At 51.9% G+C, this 14301-nt stretch overlaps 1 protein-coding gene across 1 annotated transcript in view; it reads left to right on the top strand.

Moving 5' to 3' along the window:
* baiap3 (BAI1 associated protein 3) overlaps positions 1–14301 on the top strand; it is a 148956-nt gene that overhangs the window by 24912 nt on the left and 109743 nt on the right. Inside the window, 4 exon segments of the mRNA XM_038819325.1 lie at positions 6575–6665; positions 7407–7481; positions 8679–8786; positions 9797–9856. Of these exon segments, the coding sequence (XP_038675253.1) occupies positions 6575–6665; positions 7407–7481; positions 8679–8786; positions 9797–9856 (334 nt within the window).

Genomic DNA, 14301 nt, shown 5'->3' with positions numbered 1-14301 from the left:
TGGGGCTGTGTCTATATGGGGGGTCAGTATTCAGTATGGGGGCTGTGTCTATATGGGGTTGGAGTCAGTATGGAAGCTGTGTCTATATGGGGGGTCAGTATTCAGTATGGAGACTGTGTCTATATGGGGTGGTCAGTATTCAGTATGGGGACTGTCTATATGGGGGGGTCAGTCAGTTCAGTTTGGGGGCTGTGTCTATATGGGGGGGTCAGTATTCAGTATGGGGGCTGTGTCTCTATGGGGGGGTCAGTATGGGAGCTGTGTCTATATGGGGTGGGGGTCAGTATGGGGGCTGTGTCTATAAGGAGGGGGGTCCAGTATTCAGTATGGGGGCTGTGTCTATATGGAGGGGTCAGTAAGTGGCTGTGTCTATATGGGGGGGTCAGTATGGGAGTAGTGTCTATTTGGGGGGTCAGTATTCAGTATGGGGAGTGTGTCTATCTGGGATGGGGTCAGTATGGGGGCTGTGTCTATATGGAGGGTCAGTATTCAGTATGGGGGCTGTGTCTATATGGGGGTTCAGTGTTCAGTACGGGGACTGTGTCTATATGGGGCGGTGTCAGTATTCAGTATCGGGGCTGTGTCTATATGGAGGGGTTCAGTATTCAGTACGGGGGCTGTGTCAATATGGGCGCCGGTCAGTATTCAGTATGGGGGCTGTGTCTATATGGAGGGGTCAGTATGTGGCTGTGTCTCTATGGGGGGGTCAGTATGGGAGCTGTGTCTATATGGGGTGGGGGTCAGTATGGGGGCTGTGTCTATAAGGAGGGGGGGGTCAGTATTCAGTATGGGGGCTGTGTCTATATGGAGGGGTCAGTATGTGGCTGTGTCTATATGGGGGGGTCAGTATGGGAGTAGTGTCTATTTGGCGGGTCAGTATTCAGTATGGGGACTGTGTCTATCTGGGATGGGAGTCAGTATGGGGGCTGTGTCTATATGGAGGGTCAGTATTCAGTATGGGGGCTGTGTCTATATGGGGGTTCAGTATTCAGTATGGGGGCTGTGTCTATATGGGGCGGTGTCAGTATTCAGTATCGGGGCTGTGTCTATATGGAGGGGTTCAGTATTCAGTACGGGGGCTGTGTCAATATGGGCGCCGGTCAGTATTCAGTATGGGGGCTGTGTCTGTATGGGGGGGGTCAGTATTCAGTTTTTGGCTGTGTCTATAAGGAGGGGTCGGTATTCAGTATGGGGGCTGTGTCTATATGGAGGGGTCAGTATTCAGTATGGGGGCTGTGTCTATACGGTGGGGTCAGTATTCAGTATGGGGGCTGTGTCTATATGGGGGGGGTCAGTATTCAGTATGGGGGCTGTGTCTATATGGGGGGTCAGTAATCAGTATGGGGGCTGTGTCTATATGGGGTGTCAGTAATCAGTATGGGGGCTGTGTCTATATGGGGGGATCAGTATTCAGTATGAGGGCTGTGTCTATATGGGGGGTCAGTAATCAGTATGAGGGCTGTGTCTATATTGTGGGTCAGTATTCAGTATGGGGGCTGTGTCTGTATGGGGGGTCAGAATTCAGTATGGGGGCTGTGTCTATATGGGGGGTCAGAATTCAGTATGGGGGCTGTGTCTATATGGGGGGTCAGAATTCAGTATGGGGGCTGTGTCTATATGGGGGGTCAGAATTCAGTATGGGGGCTGTGTCGATATGGGGGGTCAGTATTCAGTATGAGGGCTGTGTCTATATGGGGTGGGGGTCAGTATTCAGTATGGTGGCTGTGTCTATATGGGGGGGTCAGTATTCAGTATGGGGGCTGTGTCTATATGGAGGGGGTCAGTATGCAGTTTGGTGGCTGTGTCTATATGGGGGGTCAGTATTCAGTATGGGGGCTGTGTCTATATGGAGGGGGTCAGTATTCAGTATGGAGGCTGTGTCTATATGGGGGGGTCAGTATTCAGTATGGGGGCTGTGTCTATATGGAGGGGGTCAGTATTCAGTATGGGGGCTGTGTCTATCCGGTGGGGTCAGTATGGGGGCTGTGTCTAAATGGGGGCGTGGTCAGTATTCAGTATGAGGGTTGTATGGAGGGGTCTGTATGGGGGGTCAGTATTCAGTATGTTGGCTGTGTCTATATGGGGGTGTCGGTATTCAGTATGAGGGCTGTGTCTATATGGGGGTGTCAGTATTCAGTATGGGGGCAGTGTCTATACGGTGGTGTCAGTATGGGGGCTGTGTCTGTATGGGGGGGTCAGTATTCAGTATGGGGGCTGTGTCTATATGGGGGGGGTCAGTATTCAGTATGGGGGCTGTGTCTATATGGGGGGGTCAGTATTCAGTATGGGGGCAGTTTCTATACGGTGGTGTCAGTATGGGGGCTGTGTCTGTATGGGGGGGGTCAGTATTCAGTATGGGGGCTGTGTCTATATGGAGGGGGGTCAGTATTCAGTACGGGGGCTGTGTCTATATGGGGGGTCAGTATTCAGTATGGGGGCTGTGTCTATATGGAGGGGTCAGTATGGGGCTGTGTCTATATGGGGGGGGGGTCAGTATTCAGTATGGAGGCTGTGTCTATATGGGAGGGTCAGTATTCAGTATGGGGGCTGTATCTATATGGGGGGGTCAGTATTCAGTTTGGGGGCTGTGTCTATATGGAGGGGTCAGTATGGGGCTGTGTCTGTACGGGGGCGTCAGTATTCACTATGGGGGCTGTGTCTATATGGTGGCGGTCAGTATTCAGTATGGGGGCTGTATCTATATGGGGGGGTCAGTATAGGAGCTGTGTCTATATGGGGGGGTCAGTATTCAGTACGGGGACTGTGTCTATATGGTGGGGGTCAGTATTCAGTATGGGGGCTGTGTCTATATGGGGGGTCAGAATTCAGTATGGGGGCTGTGTCGATATGGGGGGTCAGAATTCAGTATGGGGGCTGTGTCGATATGGGGGTCAGTATTCAGTATGGGGGCTGTGTCGATATGGGGGGGTCAGTATGGGGCTGTGTCTATATGGGGTGGGGGTCAGTATTCAGTATGGGGGCTGTGTCGATATGGGGGGGTCAGTATGCAGTATGGTGGCTGTGTCTATATGGAGGGGGTCAGTATTCAGTATGGGGGTTGTGTCTATCCGGTGGGGTCAGTATGGGGGCTGTGTCTAAATGGGGGCGTGGTCAGTATTCAGTATGAGGGTTGTATGGGGGGGTCTGTATGGGGGGTCAGTATTCAGTATGTTGGCTGTGTCTATATGGGGGTGTCAGTATTCAGTATGAGGGCTGTGTCTATATGGGGGGTCAGTATTCAGTATGGGGGCTGTGTCTATATGGAGGGGTCAGTATGGGGCTGTGTCTATATGGTGGGGGTCAGTATTCAGTATGAGGGCTGTGTCTATATGGTGGGGGTCAGTATTCAGTATGAGGGCTGTGTCTATATGGGGGGTCAGTATTCAGTATGGGGGCTGTGTCTATATGGAGGGGTCAGTATGGGGCTGTGTCTATATGGTGGGGGTCAGTATTCAGTATGGGGGCTGTGTCTATATGGGGGGTCAGAATTCAGTATGGGGGCTGTGTCGATATGGGGGGTCAGAATTCAGTATGGGGGCTGTGTCGATATGGGGGGTCAGTATTCAGTATGGGGGCTGTGTCGATATGGGGGGGTCAGTATGGGGCTGTGTCTATATGGGGTGGGGGTCAGTATTCAGTATGGGGGCTGTGTCGATATGGGGGGGTCAGTATGCAGTATGGTGGCTGTGTATATATGGAGGGGGTCAGTATTCAGTATGGGGGCTGTGTCTATATGGAGGGGGTCAGTATTCAGTATGGGGGCTGTGTCTATCCGGTGGGGTCAGTATGGGGGCTGTGTCTAAATGGGGGCGTGGTCAGTATTCAGTATGAGGGTTGTATGGGGGGGTCTGTATGGGGGGTCAGTATTCAGTATGTTGGCTGTGTCTATATGGGGGTGTCAGTATTCAGTATGGGGACTGTGTCTATATGGGGGGGTCAGTATTCAGTATGGGGGCTGTGTCTATATGGGGGGGGTCAGTATTCAGTATGGGGGCAGTGTCTATACGGTGGTGTCAGTATGGGGGCTGTGTCTGTATGGGGGGGTCAGTATTCAGTATGGGGGCTGTGTCTATATGGGGGGGTCAGTATTCAGTATGGGGGCAGTTTCTATACGGTGGTGTCAGTATGGGGGCTGTGTCTGTATGGGGGGGGTCAGTATTCAGTATGGGGGCTGTGTCTATATGGAGGGGGGTCAGTATTCAGTATGGGGGCTGTGTCTATATGGGGGGTCAGTATTCAGTATGGGGGCTGTGTCTATATGGAGGGGTCAGTCTGGGGCTGTGTCTATATGGGGGGGGGGTCAGTATTCAGTATGGGGGCTGTATCTATATGGGGGGGTCAGTATTCAGTTTGGGGGCTGTGTCTATATGGAGGGGTCAGTATGGGGCTGTGTCTGTACGGGGGCGTCAGTATTCACTATGGGGGCTGTGTCTATATGGTGGCGGTCAGTATTCAGTATGGGGGCTGTATCTATATGGGGGGGTCAGTATAGGAGCTGTGTCTATATGGGGGGGTCAGTATTCAGTACGGGGAATGTGTCTATATGGTGGGGGTCAGTATTCAGTATGGGGGCTGTGTCTATATGGGGGGGTCAATATTCAGTGCGGGGACTGTGTCTATATGGTGGGGGTCAGTATTCACTTTGGGGGCTGTGTCTATATGGAGGGGTCAGTATGGGGCTGTGTCTATATGGGGGGGGGGGGGTCAGTATGGGAGCTGTGTCGATTTGGGGGGGTCAGTATTCAGTATGGGGACTGTGTCTACATGGAGTGGGGGTCAGTATTCAGTATGGAGGCTGTGTATATATGGGGGTGTGAGTATTCAGTATGGGGCTGTGTCTATATGGGGTGGGGGTCAGTATGGGGGCTGTGTCTATATGGGGGGGGGTCAGTATTCAGTATGGGGGTGTGTCTATATGGGGGTGTTAGTATTCAGATGGAGACTGTGTCTATATGGGGTGGGGGTCTGTATGGGGGCTGTGTCTATATGGGGTGGGGGTCAGTATTCAGTATGGGGGCTTTTTCTGTATGGGGGGTCAGTATTCAGTATGGGGTCTGTGTCTATATGTGGGGGTCAGTATTCAGTATGGGGGCTGTGACTATATGGGGGGTTAGTATTCAGTATGGGGGCTCTGTCTATAAGGGGGAGAGTCAGTATTCAGTATGGGTCTGTGTCTATATGGAGGGGTCAGTATTCAGTATGGAGACTGTGTGTATATGGGGTGGTCAGTATTCAGTATGGGGACTGTGACTATATGGGGGGGGGGTCAGTATGGGGTCTGTGTCTATATGGGGGGGGATCAGTATTCAGTATGAGGGCTGTGTCTATTTGGGGGGGTCAGTATTCAGTATGGGGGCTGTGTCTATATGGAGGGGGGTCAGTATTCAGTATGGGTCTGTGTCTGTATGGGGGGGTCAGTATTCAGTATGAGGGCTGTGTCTGTATGGAGGGGGGTCAGTATTCAGTATGGAGGTTGTGTCTATATGGGCGGGGAGAGTCAGTATTCAGTATGGGGACTGTGTCTAAATGGGGTGGTCAGTATTCAGTATGGGGACTGTGACTATATGGGGGGGTCAGTATTCAGTATGGGGGCTGTGTCTATATGGGGGGGGATCAGTATTCAGTATGAGGGCTGTGTCTATTTGGGGGGGGTCAGTATTCAGTATGGGGGCTGTGTCTATTTTGGGGGGGTCAGTATTCAGTATGGGGGCTGTGTCTATTTGGAGGGGGGTCAGTATTCAGTATGGGTCTGTGTCTGTATGGGGGGGTCAGTATTCAGTATAAGGGCTGTGTCTATCTGGGGGGGGGTCAGTATTCAGTATGAGGGCTGTGTCTATATGGGGGGGGTCAGTATTCAGTATGGGGACTGTGTCTATATGGGGGAGTCAGTATTCAGTATGGGGACTGTGTCTATATGGTGTTCGGGTCGGTATTCAGTATGGAGGCTGTGTCTATATGGGGGGCCAGTATTCAGTATGGGGGATGTGTCTTTCTGGGGGGGTCAGTATTCAGTATGACGGCTGTGTCTATACAGAGGGGGGTCAGTATTCAGTTTGGGGGCTGTGTCTATATGGGGGGTCAGTATTCAGTATGAGGGCTGTGTCTATATGGGGGGGGGTCAGTATTCAGTATGGGGGCTGTTAATATATGGGGGGGTCAGTATCCAGTCTTGGGGCTGTGTCTATATGTGGGGTCAGTATTCAGTATGGGGGCTGTGTCTATATGTGGGGTCAGTATTCAGTATGAGGGCTGTGTCTATCTGGGGGGTCAGTATTCAGTATGGGGGCTGTGTCTATATGAGGGGGGGTTCAGTAATCAGTATGGGGGCTGTGTCTATATGTGGGGTCAGTATTCAGTATGAGGGCTGTGTCTATATGGGGGGGTCAGTATTCAGTATGGGGGCTGTGTCTATATGGGGGGGGGTCAGTATTCAGTATGGGGGCTGTGAATATATTTGAGGGTCAGTATTCAGAAAGTGGCGGTGCTGTTTTGATGGTCTATCAGGCTGCTGTGTGTTGCTGTCACCTCTTCCTGCTTCGGCATGTTGAAAATACCTATTTTCTCTGTGCAACAGGTCTGATGAAGAAGACGATGGTGATTTCTTTGATAAACTGACTGCTATTCAACGAAAGCAGGAGAGTCTGCTGTGTCTGGACTACACACAGGTACATTGCTGTCACTGCTCCTCACTCAGCCCAGGGTACCCTGGCTGAATTCATTGACTTAACTCCCAGTGCCTGTACTACTGGTTTTTCCAGAGTGACTGCCCGGTGATCACAGTGCTGCCTGGGGGCGGGGGGGGATTGGGATTTTTGTCTATGTCTGCTGGGGTCGGTCATATTGCGGACCTCAGTGGGTAAGACCAGTGACTCAGAGCCTCTGGTCAGTGTGAATGGTCAGTGAATGTGATCCATGACCATGGTCAGCGTCTGAGATCAATGCCCATAGTCGGTGTCTGTGGTCAGTACCCATAGTCAGTGCGTGTTGTCAGTGCCCATGGTCAATGCTAGTGTTAGTGCCCATGTTTAGTGTCCGTGGTCAGTGTCCATGGGTCAATCCGTGATCAGAGCACATGCTCACTGCCCATACTCAGTGACAGTGGTTAATGTCCATGGACAGTGGCTGTGGTCAGTGCCAATATTCAGTGTGAATGGCCAGTGCCTATGGTACGTTGCTGTGGTCAATGCTCCTAGTAAATGCCTGAGATCAGTGCCCATGGTAAGTTGCTGTGGGCAGTGCCCATGGTCAATGTCTATAATCAATATCTTTGAATGGTACCTGTGGTCAATGGCTTCGAATGGGGCCCGCGGTCAGTGCCCGTGGTCAGTGCCCAGACCAGTTTTCTGCCAGTGTTTTTGAATTCCATGTGAAATGTAACTTTTTTAAGTTTTCCCTCTTTTCCACAGCCTCTGGGAGATGCCAGTGACATCTCTCCTCAAAGGACCGGACACCGAGATGGGCTGAAGATGTCATATGGCGAGGTAACATTTACCTTCACCTTCACCTACAGCATGGACTATCCCATGTGGGGAAAGAGAGACATTGAGATCTGGGAAAGGGTGGGGTTGGTTACTGGGGCTGGGGAGCGGTTGGTGGGTGATGTGGGTGGTTGCTGATTGGAGGTGGGTGACGTGGTGGGTGCTGTTGGTGAAAGGGGAGGGGGTTTGGGAAGGTGGTTGTTGGGTGGGACGGGTGGTGGGTGTGGCTGGAGGTGGGGGGTGATTGGAGATGGGGGTGAGGTGGTGGGTATGAGCGTGGTTGGGGGCTGGTTGGTGAGTGGGGGTGTGGCGGTTGGTTGGTCATATGGGGTGATAGGTTATTGGAGGTGGCGGTGGAGGGCTGATTGGTGAATGGGGTGGGGAGATGGTTGCTGAATTGGGGTAGGGGCTGGTTGGTGAATGGGGTGGGGGATTGGTTGGTGAATGGGGGTAGGGGCTGGTTGGTGAATGGGGTGGGGAGATGGTTGGTGAATGGGGGTAGGGGCTGGTTGGTGAATGGGGTGGGGAGATGGTTGGTGAATGGGGGTAGGGGCTAGTTGGTGAATGGGGTGGGGAGATGGTTGGTGAATGGGGGTAGGGGCTGGTTGGTGAATGGGGTGGGGAGATGGTTGGTGAATGGGGGTAGGGACTGGTTGGTGAATGGGGTGGGGAGATGGTTGGTGAATGGGGGTAGGGGCTAGTTGGTGAATGGGGTGGGGAGATGGTTGGTGAATGGGAGTAGGGGCTGGTTGGTGAATGGGGTGGGGAGATGGTTGGTGAATGGGGGTAGGGGCTGGTTGGTGAATGGGGTGGGGAGATGGTTGGTGAATGGGGGTAGGGGCTAGTTGGTGAATGGGGTGGGGAGATGGTTGGTGAATGGGTGTAGGGGCTGGTTGGTGAATGGGGTGGGGAGATGGTTGGTGAATGGGGGTAGGGGCTGGTTGGTGAATGGGGTGGGGAGATGGTTGGTGAATGGGAGTAGGGGCTAGTTGGTGAATGGGGTGGGGAGATGGTTGGTGAATGGGTGTAGGGGCTGGTTGGTGAATGGGGTGGGGGATTGGTTGGAGAATTAGGAAGGGGGGCTGGTTGGTGGTGGTGGGTAAGGTTTATGGAAAAATGGGGAAGGGAGAGTGTGGTTGACGATGGGACTGCAAACAGTTCAGTACTCTTTCAGCCATTATGCTGTACCTGTCCCTGTAGTTGCTGTTGCTGTATGAGGATGTGCTGTACACCCTGATCCACCGAACTGGTGTCCCCTCCGCGACACACGTCACAGACCAGGATGAGATGCTTCGCTATTTGCAGAAGGTAATTCCAGAATTACAGTACCCCCACACTGTAACCCTAGCAATATATGCAGTGCCACTTTGCAATCTCATCAGTACAGACAATGTCAGACTGTAACTCGAGTGACAGGCGGTCTCACACTGCAACTCCGAGGGTGCAGGATGTCCTACACTGTAACTGTCACCACACAGAGAGTGCCACACCGAAACCTCAGGGGCACAGGCAGTCCCACACTGAAATCTCAGGGATACGGGCAGTCCCACACTGAAATCTCAGGGATACGGGCAGTCCCACACTGAAATCTCAGGGATACGGGCAGTCCCACACTGTAACCTCAGGGGTACAGGCAGTCCCACACTATAACCCCTGGCAGTTGTAGGTAAGCATCAACAACATGTACAGTATAATTGTCTTGGGGAAAGGGGTGGAGGCAGAGAGGCTGAAATATACAAAAGGATACAGACAGAAAGAGAGAGAGGGAGGCCTGGTTTAGAGATAATGTGACGGATTTCAACTTTCCCACTCGGGAATTAAAACTAGCACGGGGGAATCAACCTCGTTACTGAAACTGCTTGAGTTTGATTTTATTGAAGTGGTGTCTGTAATGGGGCTGGCCCAGAACTGTAGGTTCACATCTGGATGGCTAGTGGGAAATGTGCACCAGAGTAAGATGTGTATCTATCCTTGTAATGCAAGCATCCTATTCCATAGATTCCTGCCCATCCACCATCCTCTTGGAAGAACTTCCTCCCTGGATAGGATGGATTGACTCTTTGGGAATATTATTCCTTGGAGCAGAGAGTGGCCTGGCATTGGTCAAAGTTCTTGCTCCTGCCAGGAATTGCTATGGTCATCAATGTCAATGTCAATAGGATCTTACTCAGCAGTGATATCCCCTTTAGCTGAATATGCTCACTGCCTAGGTTTACACCTGAAGACTGGCTGTCTGGGACAGTGAATCAGTACCTGGTGCTCAGTGTACAGTGATGTATTTAGAGTGTGAGAGGATAATGTGACTTTAAATGTTGCAGGTTTTCAAACTGGATGAAGGTGATTATGAGACTGTGATGCACAGAGTGAAAGAAGCAAAGGTAAGGCTATCAGCAGGTGTTAGAGCTCAGCACCGGGGGATTGCTGACACCGTAAACCTGTTACTCTGATACAGTAAACAAATCCCCAATAAACCCAGTCCCAATATTCCCAGTAAACCTGTGCGCTGATCAGTTTTTTTTAATAAACATTTTAATGAGGTATTTATGGTTGTATAACAACGACAGAAGAAACAATGTACATACAAATATAAACATAGTGCAAAAGCCGTCTTCCTCTCTCACAGGTCCCACTTTTACTAACACACTACTCTAAACTAAACTAAGCCCCAACCCCCCCACCCCACCTCTTCTGCTGATGGTTAATTTTCCCCAAAGAAGTCGACGAACGGTTGCCACCTACGGGTGAACCCTAACAGTGACCCTCTCAAGGTGAACTTGATTTTCTCCAAACAGAGAAAGCTAGCCATGTCCGATAGCCAGGTCTCCGACTTTGGGGGCTTTGAGTCCCTCCAAGCTAATAGTATCCGTCTCCGGGCTACCAGGGAAGCAAAGGCCAGAACGTCTTCCTCTTTCTCCTCCTGGATTCCCGGGTCTTCCGACACTCTGAAAATCGCCACCTCTGGACTCGGTGCCACCCTTGTTTTTAACACCTTGGACATGACATCTGCAAACCCCTGCCAGAATCCCCTAAGCTTTGGATATGCCTAGAACATATGGACATGGTTCGCTGGCCCTCCCGCACACCTTGCACACCTGTCTTCTACCCCAAAGAATCTGCTCATCCGGGTCACTGTCATGTGGGCCCGGTGAACGACCTTAAACTGTATCAGGCTGAGCCTGGCACATGTTGCGGACGCGTTGACTTTACTCAACGCATCCGCCCAGAGACCATCCTCTATCTCTCCTCCTAACTCCTCTTCCCATTTGTGTTTCAGCTCCTCAGTCTGTGTTTCCTCTGACCCCATGAGTTCCTTGTAAATGTCAGAGACCCTCCCTACTCCCATCCACATTCTGGAAACTACCCTGTCCTCTATCCCCCTTGGTGGTAGGAGCGGGAAGGTTGAGACCTGCCTGCGTAGGAAGTCCCGCGCCTGCAGGTACCTAAACTCATTCCCTCCTGTCAATTCAAATTTCTCCTTCAACTCCCTCAGGCTGGAAAAGTTCCCCTCTATAAACATATCCCCATCCTCTCAATCTCTGCTCTCTGCCATGCCCCTTGAGGCTCTCAATGCAATTGCCAGCGGCTCTATGGCTAGCACGGATAACAGTGGGAGTGTCTTGTCCCCCGGTGCAGTCTAAAATAGTCCAATGTTGATCTGTTTGTCCGTACGCTCACCACATACAACAACCTGACCCAGTCAATAAAGCCCCGCCCAAATCCGAACCGTCCCAGTACCTCCCACAGATATTCCCATTCCACCCAATGAAATACCTTCTCTGCGACCATTGTGACCACTACCTCCACGTCCCAACCTTTTGGGGGCATCATGATCACATTAAGCAACCTTCTTATGTTGGCTGACAACTGCCTACCCTTAACGAATCCCGTCTGGTCCTCCCCAATCACGTCCGGAACGCAGTCAAGAATTTGGTCACCAGTTTGGTGTCTACATTTAGTGGGAAGATCGGTCTGTAGGACCCACATAGCTCCGGGTCCTTATCCCGCTTCAGGATCAATGAGATAGTGGCCTGTGACATCGTCAGGGGAAGCCCCCCCTCTCTCCCTTGCCTCATTAAATGGCCTCATCAGCAGTGAATCCAGTATCCCAGAGAACTTTTTATAAAACTCCACTAGGTCACCCGTCCGACCCCGGGGCTTTACCTGACTGCATGGCCTTCAGCCCATCTGCTATTTCCTCCTACCCGATCGGGGCCCCCAGCCCTTCTATCAGGGGGCCCGTATCGTCCACCTGGGGGATCCGACTCATACAACCTGCTGTAAAACTCCTTGAACACCTTATTAAACCCTGCTGAATCTCCGACCAGGTTCCCATCCCCGTCCCTTACTTTCCCAATCCCTGGCTGCCTCCCGCTTTCTGAGCTGCTGCGCAAGCATTCTGCTGGCCTTCTCTCCATATTCATAAATCGCCCCCTTACCTTCCTCAGCTGCTCCACCCCCTTCCCTGTAGTTAAGAAGCCAAACTCCGCCTGTAGCCTCCGTCGTTCCCTTAAAAACCCTGCCTCTGGGGCCTCCGCATAACTCCTGTCGACCTGTAGTATTTCCCTTATCAATAGGTCCGTTTCTGCTTTGTCTGCCTTCTCCCTGTGGGCCCGTATCAAAATCAGCTCCCCTTTAACCACCGCCTTCAGGGCCTCCCAGACCATTCCAGCCGAGACTTCCCCCATGTCATTAACTTCCAGGTATTTCTGGATACATTTCCTCAGCCGCCCACACACCTCCCCGTCCGCTGAAAGTCCAACATCCAGTCCCCAGTACAGGCGCTGGCCACCCTCCTTGCTCACCTGTAGGTCAACCCAGTGCGGGGCATGGTCTGAGATCGTGATCGCTGAGTATTCAGTGTCCACTACTGCCGTCAGTAAAGCCCTGATCAGGATAAAAAAGTCAATCCGGGAGTACACTTTATGCACGTGAGAGTAGAAGGAGAACTCCTTCACTCTCGGCCGCCCAAATCTCCATCGGTCCACCCATTTGCTCCATAAACCCCTTTAGCTCCTTTGCCATTGCTGGTACCCTGCCTGTCCTTGAGCTCGACCGGTCCAGCCCTGGGTCAATGACTGCATTAAAGCAGCACCCCCCCCCCCCCCCCGTGACCAACTTGTGCGAATCCAGGTCCGGGATCTTCCCCAACATCCTCTTTATGAAATCCACATCATCCCAATTTGGCGCATACACGTTCACGAGAACCACCGGCAGCCTCTCCAGCTTCCCACTAACCATAATGTAATGGCCTCCCACATCTGCAACTATTCTTCCCGCCTCGAATGACACTCGCTTGTTAATCAGGATCATGACCCCTCTCGTCTTAGAATCCTGTCCCGAGTGAAAAACCTGTCCGACCCATCCCTTCCTGAATCTAATCTGATCAGTTACTCTAAGGTGTGTCTCCGGTAACATTGCCACATCCGCCTTCAGTCCCCTCAAATGCGCGTACACCAGTACTCTTAACTGGCCTATTTAGCCCCCTTACGTTCCATGTGATCAGCCGGGTTGGGGGGGCTTATCGCCACCCACCCCCCCTCCCGCTGATCATCCATCACCTTTCTTGGGCCAGTCTGCAGCCCGCGCCCCACACATCCGCAGGCCCGCCCCCAGGAAGCCTCCACCCCCGACCTCCTTTTTATCCCACAGCAAAAATCCCTCCCTCGTCAGCAGAACATTTTTACCCCCTCCCCAGTAACAGCACCATGTAAATCGACTCCTCGACAAGCATAATATCTGCTCACACCCCACTGTGCCTCCGCGAGCTAGCCCGCCCAGCTAGCTTGGTGAACCCACCCATGGCGCCAGACATTTTCCCACCTATTGTTCTCTCCCCCCGCTCGGACACACATATGCAAAAGAAAAACAATCCCAACACAATTGCCCGAAAGAAACACACAAAAAAATCCAACAGAAGATCCAATATCTAACATGCACATCTCCGTCCCCCATCAGTGCAAATGCAAACTTTAACTGACACAGCTCTGCAACAGGCCCCAAATCAATACAGAAGGCATTACAAATAACGTCCGAAAAACAAGAAACTTTTAACATGAGCGCTACTGCAAAGTTCAAAGACCTCCCTTTCCTTCTAACGAAGTCCATTGCTTCAGCGGGCAACTCAAAATAAAAATGTTTCTCCTCATACATGACCCAAGGACGGGCCGGATACAGCAGTTAAAACTTCACCTTTTTCTTGAAAAGGATCGACTTTATCTGGTTGAACCCTGCTCTTCTCCTGGCCACATTCGCACTCAAATCCTGGTATATACGCAGGATGCTGTTCTCCCACTTATAGCTCCGTGTCTGCCTGGCCCACCGTAAAATACACTAATTGTCCAGGTATCTGTGGAATCCCACCACCATTGCCCTCGAGAGGTCCCCCACACGCGGCTTCCTCATGAGCGCTCTGTGAACCCTGTCCACCTCCAAGGATCGGGAGAACATCCCATCCTCCAGTAACTTCTCGAACATGCCCTCCGGGAGACCAACGATTCTCAACTTCTGCCAGCGGGACCTATTCTCTAGGTCCTCCACCTTCACCAGGAGCCTTTTCTGCTGGTCCCTCAGCATCCACACCTCCACCTCCACTGCTGTTTGGTGTTCCTCTTGCTCAGTCAGTGCCTTCTCCACTTTCTGAATCGGCCAATCTTGAGCATCCAGTCTAAGTTCCAGCTGCGCAATCGATTCCTTAATCGGGTCCAAGTATTCCTGTCTCTGCTTGGCGAAGCCCTCCTGGATAAACTGCATAAGCTACCCCATTGACCGCTGGGTCGACAAGCCAGGACTCTGGTCATCCGCCATGCTTTCTCCCGCTGCAGCT

This window comes from Scyliorhinus canicula, chromosome 15, assembly GCF_902713615.1.
Source record: "Scyliorhinus canicula chromosome 15, sScyCan1.1, whole genome shotgun sequence".
NCBI lineage: Eukaryota > Metazoa > Chordata > Chondrichthyes > Carcharhiniformes > Scyliorhinidae > Scyliorhinus > Scyliorhinus canicula.
The sequence above is the reverse complement of the archived record's forward strand: the minus strand, read 5'-3'. Positions and strand labels throughout refer to the sequence as shown.